The sequence below is a fragment of the Panthera tigris genome, chromosome A1, assembly GCF_018350195.1.
Source record: "Panthera tigris isolate Pti1 chromosome A1, P.tigris_Pti1_mat1.1, whole genome shotgun sequence".
NCBI classification, from domain to species: Eukaryota; Metazoa; Chordata; class Mammalia; order Carnivora; family Felidae; genus Panthera; species Panthera tigris.
In genome coordinates, this window is record NC_056660.1 from 6,034,801 (window position 1) to 6,057,513 (window position 22,713).

General features: G+C 37.6%; 1 protein-coding gene across 7 annotated transcripts in view; it reads left to right on the forward strand.

The window, feature by feature from the left end:
• Positions 1-22,713, forward strand: part of CDK8 (cyclin dependent kinase 8) — a 120,124-nt gene that overhangs the window by 37,636 nt on the left and 59,775 nt on the right. For 5 of the 7 annotated variants that reach the window (XM_042986730.1, XM_015540103.2, XM_042986621.1 and 2 more), the window contains exon 2: positions 19,382-19,457. In XM_042986730.1, the coding sequence (XP_042842664.1) occupies positions 19,382-19,457 (76 nt within the window). Of the gene's footprint in view, positions 1-13,611; positions 13,867-14,238; positions 14,381-19,381; positions 19,458-22,713 lie in introns of those variants that run through there. The other 2 variants (XM_042986784.1, XM_042986827.1) reach the window with 2 other exon arrangements.

The window sequence follows — 22,713 nt, forward strand, 5'->3', positions numbered from 1 at the left end:
ATTGGTTGTCCTTATTGTTGTGTAAATTATCTGCCTGATCTGTCTGGATACTTGAGTATGCTTTCTTGCCCTTAGTAGCAAGTTCAGCAACAGTGAAACTTTCTATACGCTGAATGCCCTTCCAGTGACCACCCTATCTTTCATCTTTCTTAGAGACATGTTTCTTAAGAGTTGTTTATTCCTATTACCTTTAGTTCATCACTTTCCATTTACTCTTCAGTGCACTCCAGTCTGGCTTCTGCCTCCATCATTCCATTTAATTCTACTTGGCTAACGTCACCATTCTCTCTGTTGCTAAGACTATGGATACTTACAGAGTGAGTATCACGTAGTGAGTAAGAATTCAGGTTCTGGGTTCTGCCTAGTTTGCTAGATATATAGCTGTCAACGAGTTAACTTGCTTTCTCTAAGCCTTAAAGTGTTCAGCTGTAAAAAAAAAAAAAAAAAAAAAAAAAAAAGATAAATTTTTTCATAGGGTGTTGTGAGAAATGAATCAATCATTACCTTTACAGTGCTTATAACAGTCCTAGGAACATTGTAGTCATTTAGTGAATGCCTTCTATTATTATCATGATCATTGTATATTTTAACAGGTTTCCTTTTCTATAATATTTTCTTCCCTAAGCTTTTGATTTATCATACTTTACTTGTTTTTATTTTGTATATATGGCTTCTCTTTCTCATTCTACTGTGGGAATTTCTTGTCTTTTCTCCAAATGTAAAAGTTCCTCATAACTAGATCCTTCAAGCCTGGATTTCAGGCCTTCTCCCCCCCTTCCCCCCACTCTCTTCCTATGTAATGTCATCAGCTTGCCAGCTTCAAATATCATTTAAATGCTGAGGACTGTCTGATTTGCATCTCCAGGCCAGACATCTGTTCTGAGCTCAAGACCCATTTATACACTCATCGACTCACTTTCATTTGGATGTATGAAAAGTTTCTCAAGCTGAACATGTACAAATTTGAATTGTTTCTCTGTATTCTCCTTTACAGTTGGCAACATTATCCACCTAATTACTTATGTCAGTAATTTGGAAATTATCTTGGGTGTATTTCTCTTTGAGCCTCCAGTCAGTCACCAAGACCTGCTCATCCTTATGTTCAAAATATAGTTCCAGTCTGTCCTCTTCTCATGATCCAATCAGTTGCATCTTCTCTGCTCTTAATCTAGACCAAGCCACTGTTACCTCTTGGCTAGAAAACAGACATAGGATTTTTTTAAAATTATGTACACCATTTTTAAGTATATAGTTCAATAGTATTAACATTCACTTGTGCTACCATCACCACCATTCATCCCCAGAACTCTTTCATCCTGCAAAGCTAATACTCTGTACCTATTGCAACTCCCCATCCCCCTCTGCCAGCCCCCGGCAACCACCATTCTGCTTTCTGTCTCTCTGAATTGGACTGTTTTGGGTACCTAATAGAAGTGGAATCACAGTAGTTGTGAGCCATACCTACTTTTCTAACTTCATTCTCAGTAGCATACCCTGTTAAATATCTTCACTTCTTTTTCTTTACCATTTCTTTCTGTTCTCTTTCTCTTCTCTCTGCGTTCTTCTGCTCCACTGCTCCTCTTTGCCCTTTCTTCTGTTCCACAAATATATATTCAAAAATATGGATTAAGGGGCACCTGGGTGGCTCAATCCATTAAGCATCCGACTTTGGCTCAGGTCATGATCTCAACAGCTCATGAGTTTGAGCCCCGTGTCAGGCTCTGGGCTGACAGCTCAGAGCCTGGAGCCTGCTTCGGATTCTGTGTCTCCCTCTCTCTCTGCCCCTCCCCTGCTCTCTCTCTCTCTCAAAAATAAATAAACATTAAAAACAATTTTTTAAATATGGATTAAATTCTCCAATCAAAAAGTATAGAATGACTGAATGGAAAAGAAAACAAAATGCAAATATATTTTGCCTACAAGAGACTCTCTTTAGCTTCAAGGATACACATAGGCTCAAAGGGAAGAGTGGGAAAAAGATACTCCATGCAAGTGGAAACCAAAAGAGAGTAGGGATAGCTGTACTTATGTCAAAGTAGATTTTAACTCAAAAGCTGTAACACAAGGTAAAGAAGGCCATTGTATGATGATAAAGGGATTATATCTTTATGGGATATAACAGTTGTAAATCCATATGACCCCAACATTGGAGCACCCAAATATATTAAGCATATGCTAACAGATATGAAAGGAGAAATAGTATAATATAGTAGGAACTTCAGTACTCCACTTTCAATAATGAATAGATCATCCAGGCAGAAATCAATGAGGAAACATTGGATTTGAACCAATGTTTTATATATATAATATATATATTGTATATATAATATATACTTAAAATATGTATCTATATATAATATATATATACCATTACATCTAACAACAGCAGAATATACATCCTTCTCAAGCACATGTGTATCATTTGCCGGGATAGACCATATGTTAGGTCACCAAACAAGTCTTAGCAAATTTAAGAAGGTTGAAATCATACCCATTATCTATTCAGACCACAGTGGTATGAAACTAGAAATCAGTAACAGGAAGGAAACCTGGAAAATTCACAAATATGTGGATATTAGACTACACACTCCTGAATAACCAGTGGATCAAAGAAGAGATCAGAAGGGAACTGAAGAAGTAGTTTGAAACAAACAAAGATGAAGTCACAGCATATACCAAAATTTATGGGATGCAGCAAAAGCAGAGGAAAATTTACAGTGACAAATGCCTATATGGAGAAACCTGAAAGATCTGAAATAACCTCACTTTATAAATCAAAGAACTAGAAGAAGAACAAACTAAACCCAAAGTTAGTAGAAAGAAGGAAATACCAAAGACAATAGGAAATATCAATGAAACTAAGAGCTGGTTTTTTTGACAGATGGAACAAACTATTAGCTAGACTAGAAGAAGGAGAAGGATCAAGTAAATAACATCAGAAATGAAAGGGGACATTACAACTATACCAAAGAAATATAAAGGATCATAAGAGATTACTGTGAATGATTATATGCTAACAATTTAGGTAGCCTAGAAGAAATGGATAAATTCCTAGAAACATACAGCCTACTAAGACTGAATCATGAAGAAATAGAAAAATCTAGTCCTAAAGTAAGGAGATTGAATCCCAACAAAGAAAAGCCTAGTACCAGATAGTTTCCTGGTGATTTCTAAACATATGAGGAAGGATCCTTCTCAAACTCTTCACAAAAATTGAAGAAGAAGAAACACTCTTAAACTCATTTTGCAAGGCCAACATTACCCTGATATCAAAGCCAGATGAGGATGCTACAAGAAAACAGGCCAGTATCCTTCCTGAATATAGACGCAAAAGATCTTGACAAAATATTAGGCAACTGCTTTTAGTACCACATTAAAAGGATCATATGCTGTAATCAAGTAAGATTTATCCCCGGGATGCAAGGATCTTTCAACATAAACAAATCAAGAAATGTGATATATCACATTAATGGAATGAAAAATAAAAATCATATGATCATCTGAATAGATAAAGAAAAAGCACTTACCAAAGTACAACCTCCTTTCATGATTGAAACCTCTGGACAAAGTGGATATAGAGGGAATGTGCCTCAAAATAATAAGGCCATGTAAAATAAGACCATGGCTCACATCATACTCTGCAATGAAAAGCTAAACACTTCTCTTCTAAGATTAGGGTGCCTACTCTTACCACTCCTGTTCAACATTGTCCTAGTAGAACAGTTAGGCAAAAAAAGATAAAAGGAAGAAGTAAATTTGTTTGTTTGCAGATGATATGATCTTATATATGGAATATTCTAAAGACTTCACCAAAAAACTGTTAGAATTGGATTCAATAAAATTGCAGGATACAAATCAACTTACAGAAATTTGCATTTCTATGCACTAACAACAAAGCATCTAAAAAGAAATTAAACAATCTTATTTAAAATAGCATCATAGGGGCGCCTGGGTGGCGCAGTCGGTTAAGGGTCCGACTTCAGCCAGGTCACGATCTCGCGGTCCGTGAGTTCGAGCCCCGCGTCAGGCTCTGGGCTGATGGCTCGGAGCCTGGAGCCTGTTTCCGATTCTGTGTCTCCCTCTCTCTCTGCCCCTCCCCCGTTCATGCTCTGTCTCTCTCTGTCCCAAAAATAAATAAAAAACGTTGAAAAAAAAATTAAAAAAAAATAAAATAAAATAGCATCATAAACTTTAAAATACTTAGGGGTAATTTAACCAAAGAGGTGAATATTTGAACAATGAAAGAAATTGAAGACAAACAAATGGGAAGCATATCATGTTGGTTAAATGGAAGAATCAATATTGTTAAAATGTCATACTACCCAAGGAGTCTATGGTTTCAGTGCAATCCCTGTCAAAATTCTGATGGTGTTTTTCACATAAATAGAAAAAACAATCCTGAAATTCGTATGGAACCACAAAAGACCCCGAATTGCCAAAGCAATCCTGAAAAAGAACAAAAATGGAGGCATCACCCTTCCTGATTTCAGTCTGTCATACAAACTTATAGTAAAACAGTATGGTACTGGTATGAAAATAGACCAATGGGACAGAATTGAGAGCCCAGAAATAAACTCTTGCCTATACTAATATGTGACTGATATCTGACTAATACTAATATGTCATCTAATATGTGACTAAGGGGTGAAGAGCCAGTTAGATCTGTGCTTTTGTAATTCAGAAGGCGAATGCTATGAACAAGGGATGGCAATAAGGTTGGAGAGCAGGGATTTGATAACTGACTAGATAACGTGAAATGAAGAGGAAAAATAAAATAATTTCCTGATTGTGAGTAAATGGTAAACCACAGAGTTTGACAAGTTGTGAAGGTCTGAGGACCACTGCTGAAGGTGAGACTGGGGGTAGGCCAGTGTTTAAGAATTTCTAAGCACGGAAGCAGATCCCTCTGGACTTTATGTCCTTTCATTTCACCTGCTTTCTTTCATGGTCCAGAGTTTGCAGAAGAGGGGAAAGATCTCTGAGAGATTTTGCGGGTGTAAGTTTTCTTTTCTTTTCTTTTCTTTTCTTTTCTTTTCTTTTCTTTTCTTTTCTTTTCTTTCTTTCTTTCTTTCTTTCAAATTGTTTAATGTTCATTTATTTTTTTGAAAGAGAGACAGTGGATTGGAGGAGGGGAAGAGAGGGAGACACAGAATCCCTAGCAAGCTCCAGGCTCTGAGCTGTCAGCACAGAGCCCAACATGGGGCTTGAACTCACAAACCATGAGATCATGACCTGAGCCTAAGTCGGATGCCCAGCCTACCGAGCCACCCAGGCACCCCCTGCAGGTGTAAAGTTTCTAATTGGTCTTAGGTGTCCATCACTTTTAACTTCTTACTCACCAGATATTCTTTAATTTATTTGACTTTTTTCCTTATCTCACATTTTATTTTGGAAGTATCTTAGACTTCTTACATGTAACTTTCATTATCGATCCGTTCTGAGAAATATAATGTGGAAATACAAACCAAAGAACATTTCCAAATTTTTGTAAAATCCTCAGTTTAAATACTTTTGCTGTTAATTCATCTTAAAGAAGGAAATCAAACATTAAATCCAAGTTAACTCTGAAGCTGTGGCTAATATGTTTTGGAAAATTGGGTTACTAGGATGAAGTAGCTTATGTGTTTGTAGTTCTTTATAGGTCGTTTCATATCTAGATCAGTGCTTCAAACTCAAAATAGATTTATAATTAGTTGGCCTTCATGCGGGTATTCTTATTCTTTGATGTCAGATTTATAAAGTATATGTATACGTTTTCATCTTGAAGTACTTTATAATAGTGGGAATGAAGACAGAAGTTACCCAGAGTCACCAAGCTAGTCTTGCAAGTGCAGTGATGTGTAGTGTGAGAGAATTTGTCATTGCAGGAGTATGTGCCGGACCTGCTGTGCAGTCATAAAAATATATTCACTTTTCATTATAATCCTATAACTGTCTTCTCACAATCGATCTTTTCTCCAGGTGTCTATTCAACAACAGTTTTACAGGCCTTTAGTTACAAAAGTTGTATCAGCCTGATACATGTTACATGATACAGATTATTTCACAAAATAATGTGATCTATTGTTTTGTATGACAGGTGTCATTTAGAAGTATTTAACTCTTGGGGCGCCTGGGTGGCTCAGTCGGTTAAGTGTCCGACTTCAGCTCAGGTCATGATCTCATAGTCCGTGAGTTCGAGCCCCGCGTCGGGCTCTGTGCTGACAGCTCAGAGCCTGGAGCCTGCTTCGGATTCTGTGTCTCCCCCTCTCTCTGACTCTCCCCGTTCATGCTCTGTCTCTCTCTGTCTCAAAAATAAACATTAAAAAAAAAAAATTAAAAAAAAAAAAGAAGTATTTAACTCTTTAAAGGTATACAACATTGATTTATTAGTAGTAGCAAGGCTTTTCCAACATGTAGGAGGTGTTAAGAGTTTGTTAGAATCTAAATTTGTACCACTTTTGTGAACTGTTTGAAAATTGGTTTTCCCCACTACCTTTACGTTTTGGGATTAGTCTAGTTCTGATAATCATAAGATGTCCCCCCCCCTTTTTGTATAGTCTTTTGTGCGTTGTCTCTTGGCTTCAAATCACTCAAAGTATATACTTTGTTAAATCATAGCTTTTATACACGATTTAAATTTTTTTACCTCTTTGCTATTTTTTAGTTTTATATAACTAAAAGATCATAGATCTGTGAATGCTACAAATAAAACTTGAAACTTCGGGTAGTCTTTTGTTTTAAGGTCTCTTGGTCCTCTTTTTGTTCATAGAATATAATAGTAGCAGCTTTAACTTTTTTAAAGTTTATTTTTGAGAGAGAGACAGAGAGAGTGAGCAGGGGAGGGGCAGAAAGAGAGGGAGAGAGAGAATCCCAAGCAGACTCTGCACTGTCAGCACAGAGCTGATATGGGGCCGGAACTCACAAACTTGGGAGATCATGACCTGAGCTGAAACTTAAGAGTCAGATGCTTAAGCGAAAGAGCCACCCAGGTGCCCTGATAATAGCAGCTTTAAATGAAAAGCTTCTGATAGCTTGTACTCCATGCATTGCCGGATAAGTTGTTAGGAGGGAGTTTGAATCTGTGTGTGTTAATGATAAGCAAAGAATAGTCTATTTATTAGCTCATCTTGGTAGAGGAGGTGTATTCATTTACACATGACCCATTTATTGCTGTAGTGAACTTGCCTAAGAGTATTTTACCGGAAGCAATTTGTAATACAGTTGGTAGTCACACTTCCTGAACAGAGCCAATGTAGCATATGGTTGGAGATGCTTTCCGCAATCAAACTGCTGGGTTTGAGGTCCCGGTTTGCTGCTCTCCAGCATTGTGACTATGGATCCCCTGTTTCCTTTTATGTAAAATGGGATAACAATAATGTGTTGTTGTGATGCCATTATTAAACAATGCTTGCACATAAAGGACAGTCTGTGTCATCAGTTATGTCACCTACATAACTGATACTTGTTTTTTTTATAACTGAGTTAAAATAGTACTGTGGGCAGTCAGTAACTTAATTATTACTAAAATTATCTTCTTCCTCTGTGTGTGTGTGTGTGTGTGTGTGTATACATATAGGTGTGTATATATGCACGCATATACACACATATAGTTAGCTATATTCATCTGTTTGTGTATATCTCTATATATGCAGATATATAAATGTACATATGTGTATATATGTATTTATGTGCACGTATTTGCATATGTATTTTAAAATGTGCTTATGTATGTGTACATAAATATTTCTGTAGAGAAACATGGAGCCATGCTGGCTATATATAACTATATACATGTAAATGACATATTTTATGTACACAATTTCAGAGCATGTGTGGCATGAACTTTAACATGTATTTATCTTAAGTGCTTAATATAGTACTTGGCTGTTGAAAGTGCTTGGTACATATTATAATATTCTTCTAGGAATCTTATTCCTTGTCTGCCTGCCAAGAAGTCAACATTTATTGAATATTCACCTGTGGAGAAATGGGCTTTCTGATATTTTGGAAAGTTGGAGGCAAAGGTATATAGTTCCCATTCCTGGGAAACAACTTTGCTTCCTCCCTTCAGATAATAGTGAGTTTGCTTTAAGAACTAGGAGAACACAGCCCTTGTAAATCCACTAATAGAGTAATTTTTTACGGAATGGTATGAAAGTGTCAAATGTAAAAGGTTAGTTAATGTTAATATTGCCACAAGACTTCAGCTTCTCCAATCTGGCACGGCCCTGCCTTTCAAGGAGAGACTCACTGGGAGCTGATGCCCCTCCTTTACCCCCATCCACTCTGAAATATGCTGCATGTTTCATTATTCTGTGTGGCCCTCTGCTTCCTGGTTAGATGTTACATCTTCACCTAGTTACAGTGAGACCCTATCCGGTTCTACCTTATGTGTAATTGGTGCTGGGGCAGTGAGTGAGTGAGTGGAAGGAAACAGGGAAGAAGAGAGAAGTTTCTTCTGGCCAGTTTTTAACTTGTTTGAAGCACTGTGTTTGGAACTGTTCTTAGGCAAGGTGAGTTTATCACTCCTTAATTCCACTCCTGTTTATTTATGTATCGAAAATAGCAAATTTTAGTTTTGGAACTTGTTACTCAACTTTTAGATTATTGACGGTAGCTTCCTAATTACCCTTCTTGCCTCCAATGTTGATATTTCTGTTGTGTGCTAATGTGTGATCTTTCTGTAAGTTTAGTCTAGTCAGACCTTGTTAATTTTATTGTGTTTAACACTGTCAAATATATCTATGTAATTCTGTTGAAATTTTTCTTAGTTTTATTTATCTTTGGCATATACCAAATTTAATTCTTTTCCCACTGTAATTTTTTCCCCAGAATTCTAGGAAACCCTATTTTTGTACTTGAGTAGGGATAGTTCCATTTAACTGGTTGTTTCTTGTTTTTCTGTACATAGAATTGAATTGAAAATACTGTTAAGTACATGGCATACTATCATTGTCACTCTGTGCAAGGTCCTATATTTTATTTTTCATTCCCATCTCTTCTCCTACTATAATCAACTCCTGTTCTTTTCTTTTCTTTTCTTTTCTTTTCTTTTCTTTTCTTTTCTTTTCTTTTCTTTTCTTTTCTTTCACTTCATTTCATTTCATTCATTTATTTATTTAGAGAGAGAGCTCGAGCAGGGGAGGGGCAGAGGGAGGAGAGAGAATCTTAAGCAGTCTCCACGCCCAGCGCCGCACCAGGCTCGATCCCACAACTCTGGGATCATCACCTGAGCTGGAATCAAGAGTCAGACACTCAACTGACTGAGCCACCTAGGTGCCCTCTCATTCTGATTTCTTGAGTATAGATCCTTTCAGCCCCTATTTTAATCTAAATATCTTTATTATATACTTGTACCCATGAAAATATTGCTTGGGTATGGTTTAGTCTCATTCCTCTTAAAAATGTTATGTTTCTGCTTAGCTATATGTAGACCCAGTTCATTGCTTTTGACCAGATATTCTCAATACTGTATATGTACACACCATGTGTTACTTATGTATACATAGTATGCCCCTATTTGCTTCCACAACAGTGTCCTCCTTTGACACTATATGAAACCTTTCCTATGGTATATAATCAATCAGGAAAGGAACTGCTGGTGTAGGAAGTATACATACTTAATACCACTACTCCAGATTGCTTTAGAAAATGTACCAGTTTATACTGTTATTAATAGTACATGAGGTTACCATTCCTTTATGTCTGTCACCAGTTTAAATGAGAACCTTTAAATAATGTTAAATGTTAATCTTTAAAGATACTGGAAACAAAAATAGAAGGGAAGAGTGAGAGGGTAGAAGTCCGTTGATTTCTTTACGTAGAAAAACTTTTATAGCCAGATTTTTATTTATAAATTCAGGTTTTACGCTGTGTTGCTAATGACAGAATAAACCCTCTGCATGTGAGAGACAGAGCTGTAATGTAATGACTTCAGATCCCATCCGGTTCATTTGTTCAACAATGAGCATTCATAACAATCTTTTCAATTACAGAGTGTTGTTGACAAGGTAGAATGTACATTAAGGGAGAAGAAGACATTTTTAGGGTGTCGTAATAACATCAATCTTGAATAATTAAAATAATACTTGGAGTATAATATGAATATTTAAGTAACATTTGAGTGTATTCGTATGCCTGATGTAATAGTACTTTTAAGAAAACAGTATTTGGGGCCAAGTGGAAATAAATTAGTGGATATGTGAAATAGCAAGAAAGACCAACCATTTGGGAGAAAAATACTATGCATTGATTTCTGGTTTTAGCGTTTCTTAGTTCTTGGACCATGAATGTTAAGGAGAAGAAAAATGATTATAGACAACGAATATTAAGATATGGTTCTTGAAGTCAAGATGCAGTGACTATAAATAACTTTATAGAGTTAATGTTCAGAAAAATGGCACTTTGAGAAGTTGATTTAAAAAGATTGGTAAGTAGTTTACTTCGATGGAAAACCCCCACATGTAATGATGTTTGATCATGTTACTGTAATCTTATAACTGAACAGACAGGAAGGGACCAAGAGTTACTTTCTGACTTCCAAGCTCAGCAGTTTGTTAAATTCTGCATAGCTGTTTCTCCAAACAAGGTGAAGATGAGTTTAAAGTGTGAGAACTAACAAGTTTAGCGTGAATTGCTTGAGATCATGTAGATGGGAGATACTCACTTGTAGGTTTACAAGAAGGTTTATAATTTCTTGGAGCTTGGCATCTGGAGCTGCCAAGAAACTCGAAAGTAATTCCTGAAAGGGCATTCTTTTTCACTGCTGTATCTTGGAGACTATACCTGTGCCAAGCACAGGAACCTCCCCCAAAGTGCCAAGAAATCCCCTCAAATCTAGAATTAGTAATTTGAGTAATTTTTAAAATAAACTTGGGTTGCTGACAAAAAAGTTAATTTCTAGATTTCATTTGTCAGACGATCGAAAGAGTCGAATGTGTTAATATGACAAGGGATTTTAAGCAAAATATAGTGTGGCTAATTAGAATGGGCTCTCAGAGTGTACCCAATTTAAATGAAAGGAAGTGTTGTTTCAGTTTGCTTTAATGCACTATAACTTCATGTGAGATTATTGGGCATAAGGCCATCAAGAATGCACCGGTGGTCAAAGTTTATTAGTCTGCCGTAGCAAATGACAGTGGACGTCTGGGAACTGTGAGGTATCTCAGCAAGAGGGAGTGGGCAAGGGCTTCGGAGGGTTTGGGCTTGGGCTGCATGGTCTTAAGGAAAGACTGGGGGAGTAGATCAGCTCTGGATTGGATACTCTCATGAAATGGGGTCTGTTTGGTAATTGGGTATCTCAGCATTCTCTTCAAGAGTAGGAGTGAAGCAAAGCTGGGACTCACTGGTAAGAGAACAGTAATCACTCATAAAAGGGCCATTTTAGTCATCCTGCAGCTGTGCTGTTGCCTTAGGCAAACTTTATTTCCTGTGTGCCTTTGTACTGGCATTGCCTCTAATCTGTTAGGTATATCACAATCTGATTATCAGCGGAGTTTATTTTCGCTGTTCTCAGCCCCTCATTTTGGCCAAATTCAGCCATTCAGGACACTGTTCTGTAAAATCCAGATCTTCGCTCTTGCCGGAATTCCATTGATCAGGAGGCTGTTCAGAGAACCTCAGTTGTTGGACTGAAGTGAGTTCTTTATGTATACTTTTTGTTGTTGTGAGGTTAGTTGTTGAATCATCCAAAGCAAAAATGGCCGTGCACATGTAGGACTCTGGAGTCATTTGAGCACTGCAGTATGGCACATGCTGAGATTAACAGGTTTTGTAATCTGTTTCTAAGCAAAGAGCCAAGTCCCAAGTGTGGTTTTGGTGTAGACAGAAACTTTGCTAGGTTTGACATCACAGGGGCTCCCTGTTCTGTTTACTATTTTGAGTTGACTATTTCAGGAGTTGCTTAGTAGTTGAGTGTGATTGCCCAGGAACTAGAGTGAGTGGAGTTGCACCCAAAAGAAAGTGGCTAAAATCTCAGTAATTAGCTTGTTTGCATTATTTTAGTGAAATCATGAGCAAATTGTAGCCAGGTATTGGATTCATACAAGGAGTGATTAGGATTATAAAGAGCAATATTAAGGGTATTGTTATTAGACATAGCAGATGTCTATTAATAATTCAGAAATTTAAACCAGCATAGAGGATAGAAAAGAGCTGTGGAATGAGAACATGCAGATTTAAGCCTGACAGTCTTTGGTTCTTGCCATTTAGATCTTGTTCCATGGGTCCTGGGTGGAAGCTGTCTCATTCTCTAGGATCATCTTCTGGAGGATTCTTAGGAATCCTCAATTTGAGGTCTCTGGCTGGGACGGTCTTCCAGTAATTTGAGGATGTGTTGTTATGTCACGGTAATTGAGAGCTGTGCATCCAAGGAGTTCTGCTGTTGTAGTTGTCAACAGAGTATGGCAAGGTCATTTCCATGGGGGTTCAAGTGCAGTCTTTCCCTAATGATGCTTCAAAAATAGCCAGTCACCTAATCTGAGAGCGTATAGAGCTGATTAAGTATCTAGCCAGGGAAGATAAGGTTGAACAGCTCTGGAAAATTAGGTTAACCAGAATTTTTAGAATGGGAGAAAGCAGCTCCTCTATTGATGTGTATATAATACACAAGGATGTAAGGCTTTAGTCAGTGGTTACCCAAGGAGTTAGAACATATTGTGAACAGTGAGGACTTGAACCAACCTGCAAGGCTTCTTGATTTCTACCATCAAGTGTGTTATGTTCATTCTTAATTGACTAGGATACTGAAACCTAGAAACAAAAATATTGAAACAGTCATTGTACCAGTTTTTCTCTAAGAACATGAGTCTGCCTCTTCTCAGCTCAATGTACATAAATCGCCAAACATATGTACATATGTATATATATGTGTATATATGTATATGTACACATATATATACACACACACATACACACACATATGTATATGCGCATTAATACATTTTATTTGCATTTAATGTATAATGGCTGAACTCCTTTAATTTGTCAAATAAATCAATTTGGAGAGAACAGAGTTTTTAAAATAAGAAATCCAAAGGTACATTAAGTGTAAAAGACATCCGCTTTATTATTTTGATTTTGGGACCTAAATTCACAAAAGGCAAAATCAGATGATAATAATATGTGAACTTTAGTCGTGGTATCCAAAGGTAAAAAGTAGTTCCTAAGCCATATTTGAAAATACTAATTGCAGTAAGAACAATAATTATTAGGACCTTTAATCTTTTTAAATAGATTTTATTAAAAATGATTTAAAATATGTCTAAGGCCCAAGGATGTATCTTTAAGAGCATTCTGTCCCAAACTGGAAACACTAAGATTATTAAAAATACCAAATACTTAAGCAAGTTAGGGGGCTGAATTCACATCTCTGTAGCATTCGGCCGGGGCAGCTCATTGTCGTGCACAATCGCTGAGATTCGTGCTGTGGTCTAGCATATCCTCCCAGACCTTTTCCCTCGGTAGCCGTCATACTGCAGCACAACAGTGACGGTTGCTTATGATCTGCTTACAGATTATTGCATAATAAAGATAATTACATCTTCAGGTTAACACATTACGCTTCACGTAATTCACAATTTTTACTACGTAACTAACAGTGATCGGCTCAGCTGATTCTTTCTTTCTTTTTTGCTTCTCCCGTAAAGCATGACTTTTTCCATGAAGGAAGTACTGTACTGATTTACATTCTGGCTCAAGCTCCTTGATCTGGCTGACGACTCTGTAATGTTTTTCTGTCATTGCAGCTGACAATGTAGTTCTCCAGAACAGGCTCTTACACCCCAAACAACTTCTCTTGACGCTGTAATCAATACCTCATGATTTTACGTAGTGCAGTTAGGCCAGAGCTTCTGGCTTCTAAAACCGCTGTTGAGAAGTCCACAGGTATCCTGATTCCTGATTCTTTTTTTAAAATTTATTTTTATTGAGATATAATTCACATATAGCATTGTGTAAGTTTAAGTTGTACAACTTGTTGACTGATAAATTTGTATATTGTAATATGACTACCACTGTAGTGTAGCTAACACTTTTTTTCCCCCTAGTGGGAACAATTAAGATACAGTCTCTTAGCAACTTTGAAGTTTATAATATAGTATTGTTATCTATAATCACTATCCTGTTCATTAAACATCTCCCTGTGCCCCTCGCCCCAGGTAGTCACCATTCTACTTTCTGTTTTTACGAGTTCAGGGATTCCACATATAAGTGATATCGTACGGTATTTTCTTTATGGGATTTATCTCACTTAGCTTAATGTCCTCAGGTTCATCCGTGTTGTCACAAATGGCAGGATTTTCTTCTTTCTCGTGGCCAATATTGATCCTTTCTAAATGGCCCATTACCTGTCTCCACCGGAAGCTTGTAAAATCCGCTCATCTCCACTTTTCTGAAAGATGTAGGTATTGTGTCTTGATGTGGGTCTGTTTTCAGCTGTTTGTGGTGGGAACTCATTGGACCCTTTCAGTTTTAGAAACCCTGTCATTCAGTTTGGGAAGTTGCCTTGAATCACTTCTTTTCTCTGTTCTTTCTTTCTTGACTGCTAATTACTTGTATATTGGGTTTCACGGACTGGTTGTCTAATTTTTCTGGTTTTCTTTCACATTTCTTATTTTATTCTATTTTCTAGAAATATCTCTTCAGCTTTATCTTCCACTCAACCAGTTCTACTTCCAGAGTTATCTCGTACTGTCAGTTCTCTGATCTTGGAGGATTTTGCTGGATGCATCTAATTGGTCCTCAGTTTTCTTCACTGTCAGTGTCTGATCTAGTTTTCTCTTGGGTCTTGTTAATCAGTTAGTGTTTGTCCACTTACTTTCTAGTTTCCAAAGTTTTATGCTGCCTCCTCTCCATTTCTCATCCATGTGAGTTAATATTTTTAAAAAATTTCTTTGCCATTTTTTAGTAGGGTTTTAGGAAGGAAGTGAAATTTCATACGTGTGTTCATTACTCTTTTGTACCAAAACACTGCTCATTTTTTTTACCCGCTCCTTTACGGCCATTTTCTATTACTGGCTTTACTCTTTCGTCATGGTTCCACTCTCTTCCTTTCGGCTTCCTCATGTAACACACTTTCCCTCAGCTTTCTTTATTATTTTTAATGTAGTATTTTCTTGTCATACTTACGTTTTTTTACTCTCCCTGAAGTGAAGCGCATATACTCTGTGTACCCCTCTTTGGACACAGATGACACAGCTGACCCCCTCCCATCTTCCCTCTGCCTGTTTCTAAAATCTCATCCATCCTCAGGACTGTGAGCCTGTTTCATGATGTTAAACTGCTGCTGCTGCTCTCTGCTATTCTCTGAGCATGTCACACCTTCCCCATCTGTATTTTTGTACGTATCGTTCCCACTTTCTGGAACGTCTGCTCTTGCTACTGATTTCTCTCCACAGCCCCTCCCTCCTTTCCTCACCAACTCCTGAAATCTTGAAAATCTCTGCTTAGGTAGCCTCTTTCTGAAGCTTTCTTTCATCTTGCTTCAACCCTTCAAGTTGTAGTTGGTCCCTTCTATTTATAGCACTTAAAACACTATATTGCAATTATTTATTTATGCAGGCTGACTACTTTAACCGGACCATGACTGAAACTGGGGAACAAATCCTTTTCCTCTCCAATGTGCCTTTTTACTAAAAAGTGACTGTGTGGATGGATATGTAAATAAATGTGCTCTGTAAACCACAAAGTGCTGTTATATTATGACGGTAATTCAATGATTTTCAAGAGGAGGTTGCCTTTTTGATTATCAAACATCTAAAGTTTTTCTGTTCTCCCATTTCACCTTTCTTGCTCATCACTTACCTTTATAAAACATAACACAGATAATTACTTGGGATGGGGGAGAGAACTGTTTGCAGATTAGAATTTTTCAGTTCATTGAGAAGACATTTGCATATGGCAGCTTGGCCATTTACATACGAGAGAAATTCAGGGCTGTTGTTAAGGAGGTGAATGGGTAAGTCTTGGGTTTAATTTATTTTCTTTCCCACCACTCTCTTTCTCCTTAGAGTGCCCAGATCTAGGATGCTATCCTCAAATAGTACCTATAACAATCCCTTGTACTCACTCCTGGGTTAACCATCTGGTTAAACCAGTACCGTGTATGTGAAAGTGTCTAGCAGACGTATTCTAGTCCTGACGTCATTTTATTTTTGCATCCCCCTCTTCAACTTCATGTTTTTAATTCTTTCACACATCATTCAGACATAGTGAACATTGAGTGTAGGTACACTTAATGTATTTTTAAAATAATGAGTGCCCGTGGGGCTTTACTAGAAAGTATGTTATAAAGCCGATTGTCATAAGACAGGTCTTTTTTTCAGAAAAATAATGTTGGAATTGGGATTTTTTTTTTCCCCCACAGCTAAGGATTTGGTGTAAATATATTGCAATCACGAAGATAAAGCTACGTATGTTTTAATAATTTGAGATAATAAAGTAGTAAATGTACTTAAATGAATAGATTTTATTCAACCAAACCTCCTTTCATCCTTTCAAATCTTGAACTCTACCACCTTTGCCCGTGCTTTTATTTTTTAGGTTTATTTATTTGGAGAGGGAGTGGGGGAGGGGGAGAGAGAGAGGGAGAGAGAATCCTAGGTAGTCTCCGTGCTGGGAGCATGGAGCCAGATGCGGGGCTTGAACTCAGGAACCGTGAGATCATGATCTAAGCCGAAGTCCGGAGTCGGGACGCTTCACTGACTGAGCCGCCTAGGTGCCCTCCTCTTACTTTTAGTATATGACCTAATTTCCAACATCAGGAAGATTCGAAGCCATCAGGTGAGAACTCTCCCTGAAAGTGTTTCTCCTTCTAGCCTTGTTTAATTTCTCCTCAGCATTTTCGTCTTTGCTCTCTTAACTTTTACCTGCCTCTCCCTCTTCCGTCAGCAGCTCCTTCGCTCTGGATTCTTCCTGGCCGTACTTAACCTATTCAGTTCTCTTCCCTCTTAAAATAACAGTAACTCTGTAAGCTTGCGCATCAGTCCAGCTACCGGTGTGCTTTCTCCCTCTCAGATGTCTCCGTTTGTCATCTTGGTTTGCTTGTGCCCCATTCGTCGCCAGCTGCTGCAGTGCGGACTCTGCCATTACATCACCTCAACTGTTGTCGCCCGGTCTGCTCTCTGGTGACTTCATCGTTGCTAAGTTCAGCGGACGCTTCTTCACCTCGCTAGTCTCCTCCGCAGCTTTCGCTACCATTTCCTATTCTACCCTTTTTGAAACTTTTTTTTTTTTTTTTTTGACCTCTCTGGCGTCACTTGACTCCCATGGCTTTGATTACCGTGTGTGTCCTAATTATAGTAAACGCGTGTCTTCAGCTTTCTCTCGCGCTTTAGACTTGTTGACTCAGCTTGCCATCCTCACTCTGGTATCTCGGATGTACCGCACACTCGACCTACACAAAACGGAGCTGGCTTCTTCTGCCGTCGGTCCTTTTCCTCCCGTTTCTCATTTCAGTCGGTGATGTTGCTGGTAACCTGCTGCCTCGGCACAAGTCATTATCTTTGGCTCCTCCTCCTTCCTTCTGACCAGTGTCCTGTCGCCAAGTGCTACCGGTCCTGCCTCGCCGAGGCACTCCGGTCCGTGTCCTCTGTATGGAAACCACCGTTGTGCAGCCACCGCCGCCGTCTCTCAGCTGAAGTACTTTAACGCTGTTTACTTTTCAGTGGCTTCTCTGCCTCCTGTTCTTATTTGCTCTCCCAAAGCATTCAGAAGGCAGCCAAAGATACGTTTTCCCAATAAAATAGGATTGATATCTCTTATGAAAGAGATCTTTAATGGAGGGCTTCCTGTTATTCTTGGAGTAGAAAGACTTATGTTCTGGTTCCTGATTGATGTCCTGAGCCTCATCCCCCGTTGTTTACGATGTCTGTTCTCCTCGAATGCTTTTGTCTCGCCTCGTGCATCTTCACGCCGTGTTGCCGTCTTAACTCAAGCCGCGTACACGTACACAAATACACATACCCCCACATCAGCAGTTCTCAAACTCCGGTCTGGGAACCGCTCGTTACCCCCAGAATCCTTTCAGAGAATCCGCAGGTCAACACGATTTTCCTACTAGTGCTGTGATGTCACAGTTGACCCTTGAGTACGTGGGGGTTGGGGGCGCCGACAGCCTACGCGGTCACCACGGTCTACAATGCACATATAACTTTTAGTTCCCTAAGAACTTGACTGCTTAAGCCATAAGATCACATAAACAGCAAATTAAGCACATGTTTTTTATGTTACATATGTTATTTCCTGTGTTCTTAACAATAAAGAAAGCTTGAAAAAAGAAAATGTTACTGAAACGAGAAGAGAAAATATATTTACAGTACTGTATTGTATTTGTTGAAAAAAATCTGCATATAAGTGGACCCGTGCACCTCAAACCCATATTGTTCAGGGGTCAGTGGTATTTCCTTTCTCACTGTCTCGTGAGTGTACAGTGGGTTTTTTTCCCAAAGGTGTCATAACGTGACATCATCGCTCTGCTGGCTAACGGATAGGTGCTGTGTATTCTGTTTTTACAAGTTCCCATTTTTAAAATCGAAGAGGGTAAATACTGATAGATATGACGAACAAAACCTCGCAGGTCCTCAGTGATATCCAAGAGAGTAAAGGGGTCCTGAGTCAAAACAGTGTGAAAATTGCCACTTAGGCCCCAGTTGAATGGTGTTTCTTCTGAGAAGTCCTTGCTTAGGTCCTCCCCCAGAGTAACCGTTGAGTAACCTCTGCGGTTTGCGCTTGCCCTATCATAGCGCTTAGATCGTACTGCGGTATGTTAGTTACTTATCTGTCTAGGCCAGCAGACACGGAAAGCTCCATAGAAGAAGGAACTCTGCTGTAACCCCCATACCGAGCACAGTTCTGAATACATAGTAAGTGCTTAGTAAACACATGTTGACTGAATCTCTTCAAAGGTATTTGGGAGATAGGAGGACTATAACATGTTTGAAATTATAACCGTCTTGTACTTTACTGATGCATTCATTTCTTAATTTTTTTTTGACCCACCGATATCTGAATGGGTTTTAGGAAGCAAGGTTGTGTGTGTGTGTGTGTGTGTGTGTGTGTGTGTGTGTGTGTTGAGGGTACAGTACACACGCACACGTGTGTATAAAAGGAAATCTATACGTATCATTGCTGAAAGTCTGGAGCTCCATTTCTGAATCTTTGTCTTCCCCAAACCATGGAGGCTTGGACAAGTCTTTTTATTACTTTGAATGTAACTTTCCTCATCAAATAATGGGATTGAACTAGATTATCTAAAAACTTCTTCCTATATGATACTATTTAACACATGTGAAAAGTGGTCTGTGTATCAAATATGTGGCTTATATTTATTTATATTTTATATTACTAAAAATGCACATAAATTTAGTTTTATCTGTATATTAAAATCAGTTTGTTTTTGCAGGAAAGATGATAAGGACTATGCTTTAAAACAAATAGAAGGAACTGGGATCTCTATGTCGGCATGTAGAGAAATAGCAGTAAGTGAAGCTCTTTTTATAATCATTATTATCATTTGACCATGAATGTCAACTATGTGGTCTCTGAATTGTATTTGTCACATATACACATTAATTGAAAGTTGGTAAATATTTTTCATATTGACCATTTGTAGAAAAATCTATTTCTTTCCTAAGAGAACTAAAGGTGGCATGTAGTTCTAGCAAAAATGTCTGCATAAATTCATTTATTTGGGAGTACGTCAGTCTTAGTTGTTTATATAAATATATATTTTTCTGATAAATGTCACTAAATATTAAGGGTCCAGTTATTATTTCATTGGGTGCAATAAAAGTAAGTTTGTAGGAACCTATATGTTCATTAAAACTAGTATTTCTATTTTAATGAGATTGATGTCATTACATGAACTTAAAATGAGATTGTGTTACTTGATTTTTATTGTATCTGTTCATTTGAATATGTTAAAAATACGCGCTGTTTTCTTTTGGAAACTTAGCTTTCCATATGGCATTAGAATCTCATTTTAATCCCAGAGGAAAATATTCATCTTAATGCACTATTAAATAATTATTCACAGATTTAAACTGAGTTTTACTTTCATGAGATTTACTTCAGTTTTTACTATTGTGGCACTGTGGGTCCAAATTTATCTTTTCTGGCTGTAATCAGAATATTATAGAATATATATTATAATCTTGTTGCTTTTAGCCCTTGTATCTATCCACAGATAATAGGCTATTGTGAGCTAGATATATTAACTTAGATAATTTTACTCATTTAGTAGATTTATACCACTGGGTTTTCATTCATTTGTTGTATGTCATGTTGACAGGAACTAGAGTAGGTAAAAGTAAAGAAACAGAACAGTCAGGGTCCCTGGCCTTGAGTATTTACATGCTGATGAGGAAAGACACTCATATATCTTATAATAATGGTATACCAAGCACAGTGGTAGAACTGTATGGAGAATGGGAAAAGGATCTACATCTAACTGAGAAAATCAAGGAAGGTTCCAGGAAGACATGTAAGAATTACCTCCACGAGGGAAGAGTAGAGGTGAGGTGGAGGGTATGCCATGCTGGAAATTATCTTTCATGTAATTGATAGATTTTTGATGCTCTTGAATCTAGAGGAAGGATATCTGTACATTAACTATCAGTTCTTCCAGCATCTACAGTTCTGTATATTCTAGTTAGTTTTAAAGAATTAAAATCCATTGAACTGTGGTCGGTGATGTTAGATGTCATGATAGAGATTTTCTTTGGAGGGGTCAGGGAGTGATGGAAAGTGGAGACAAGGGAACTTTCAGGATTCTAGTAATGTGCTGTTTCTTGTTCTTGTTCTGGGTTTGGTTACGTGGGTTTAGTATGTGAGAACTCACCGAGCTGTGCACTTAACGGGTTTGTGTGCTCTTCTCTGTGTTTATTAAACTTCAGCAAAATGTTTTGAAAACAGCTCATTTTAGGAACAGACATTCTTCATGTGTATGTTGATAACTGTAAATGAAGTTAAGCTCGGAAAGAAATATGAACACTTATTTTTAACGTATATGATTATGGTTTTTCAACCTAAAGTGAGCACAAATTTTTATTTTTGATGAAATTTACTATTTTTTCCTTTTCGTGACCGTTGTTTTCTGTGCCTGACTGAAGAAATCTTTACCCACGGATTGTGAAGATATTTTCCTGTGTTTCCTTCTAAAAGCTGTATAGTTTTGGTTGTACGCTTTAGTTTGGGTTCTGTTTAATTCATTTTTGTTTGTATACATGTGATGTAAGGTTTGAGCTTCTCCCCTCCCCTGGTAAAAACTTAAATGACTATGTAAGTGTGAACTGTTCTGGGCTCTGTTCCATTCTTACTGATCTCTTTGTCCGCCCTTATGCCATTATGAGGTCACTCTAGCTTTACAGCAAGATTTGAAGTAAGATTGTATAAGGCCACCAGCTTTAGTCCTCTGTTTCAGGATTGTTTGGGCTATTTTAGGTCCTTTTCAGTATCATATGAATGTTTGAATCAGCTCATTTTTATTTCTAAAATATGCATGCTGGGATTATGGTTTGGATCAATTCGGGGAAAACTAATACCTTAATAATATTGCATTCAGTCCATGAAACTCAAAAGATAAACTTTCTGTTTTTTAATATTTTCTTTAATTTTTCTCAATAGTGTTTTGTAGTGTTTTGTAGTTTCTCAATAGTGTTTTGTAGTTATACCTCTTTTCATCTTTGTATTTTTTTTCTTATTGCACTGACTTGGCTTCCATATAATGTTGAAGAGTAATGAGGACGGACATCTTTGACTTGTTACCAGTCTTGGGGAAAGTGTTTTCAGTGTTTCACTATTAGATAAAATGCCAGCTATAGGTTTTTATAGATGCTGTCAGTCAGACTTAGGAAGCTCTTTCTAGTTTTTTCATAAGTGGTATTGAATTTTATCGGATGCTTTTTTTCTACGTGTACTGAAATGACCCTATAGTTCTCTTTTATTCTGTTTCATTGGTAGACCGCATTGATTTTTAATGTTTGTCCAATTTTGCATTCTTGAAATAATCCCTGCTTGGTTGTTTATTGCTAGATTTGATTTACTAGTGTGTTGTTAAGGAGTTTTAACTGTCTGAGTTTGAAGGATGTTGTTCTATAATTATCTTTTCTGTAATGTCTTTGTCTTTGGTATCAAGATTATGCTGTCCTCGTGAAACACGTTATGCAGCATTTCTTCATCCCCTGTATTCTGAGTTTCTGTAAGATTGGTAGTTTTTCTTCTATAAATATTTGATAGAATTCACAAACTAATATTATATCCTTAATAGCATCTAGTATTTGATATTTTGTATTTTTTATGTAGTTTGTCTATTTCACGCAAGTTGTTGATTTATCAGCACCAAGTTGTTCATATTATTCCCGTATCTTTTCATATCTGTAGCTTCTGTAGTGATGTCCTGTTTCAGTGGAGGTTGGTAATTTGTATTTTCTCTCTATGTTATCGATCTCTACTCTCTATTATTTTTTTTCCTTCTACTTTTGGCTTACATTTCTTTTTTATCTTCTTAAGGTGGAACCTTAGGTCATTGATTTTTATTTATTTATTTTTTATTTATTTATTTTTTTAATTTATTTTTGAGACAGAGACAGAGCATGAACGGGGGAGGGTCAGAGAGAGGGAGACACAGAATCTGAAACAGGCTCCAGGCTCTGAGCTGTCAGCACAGAGCCCGACGCGGGGCTTGAACTCACAGACCGCGAGATCATGACCTGAGCCAAAGTCGGCCGCCCAACC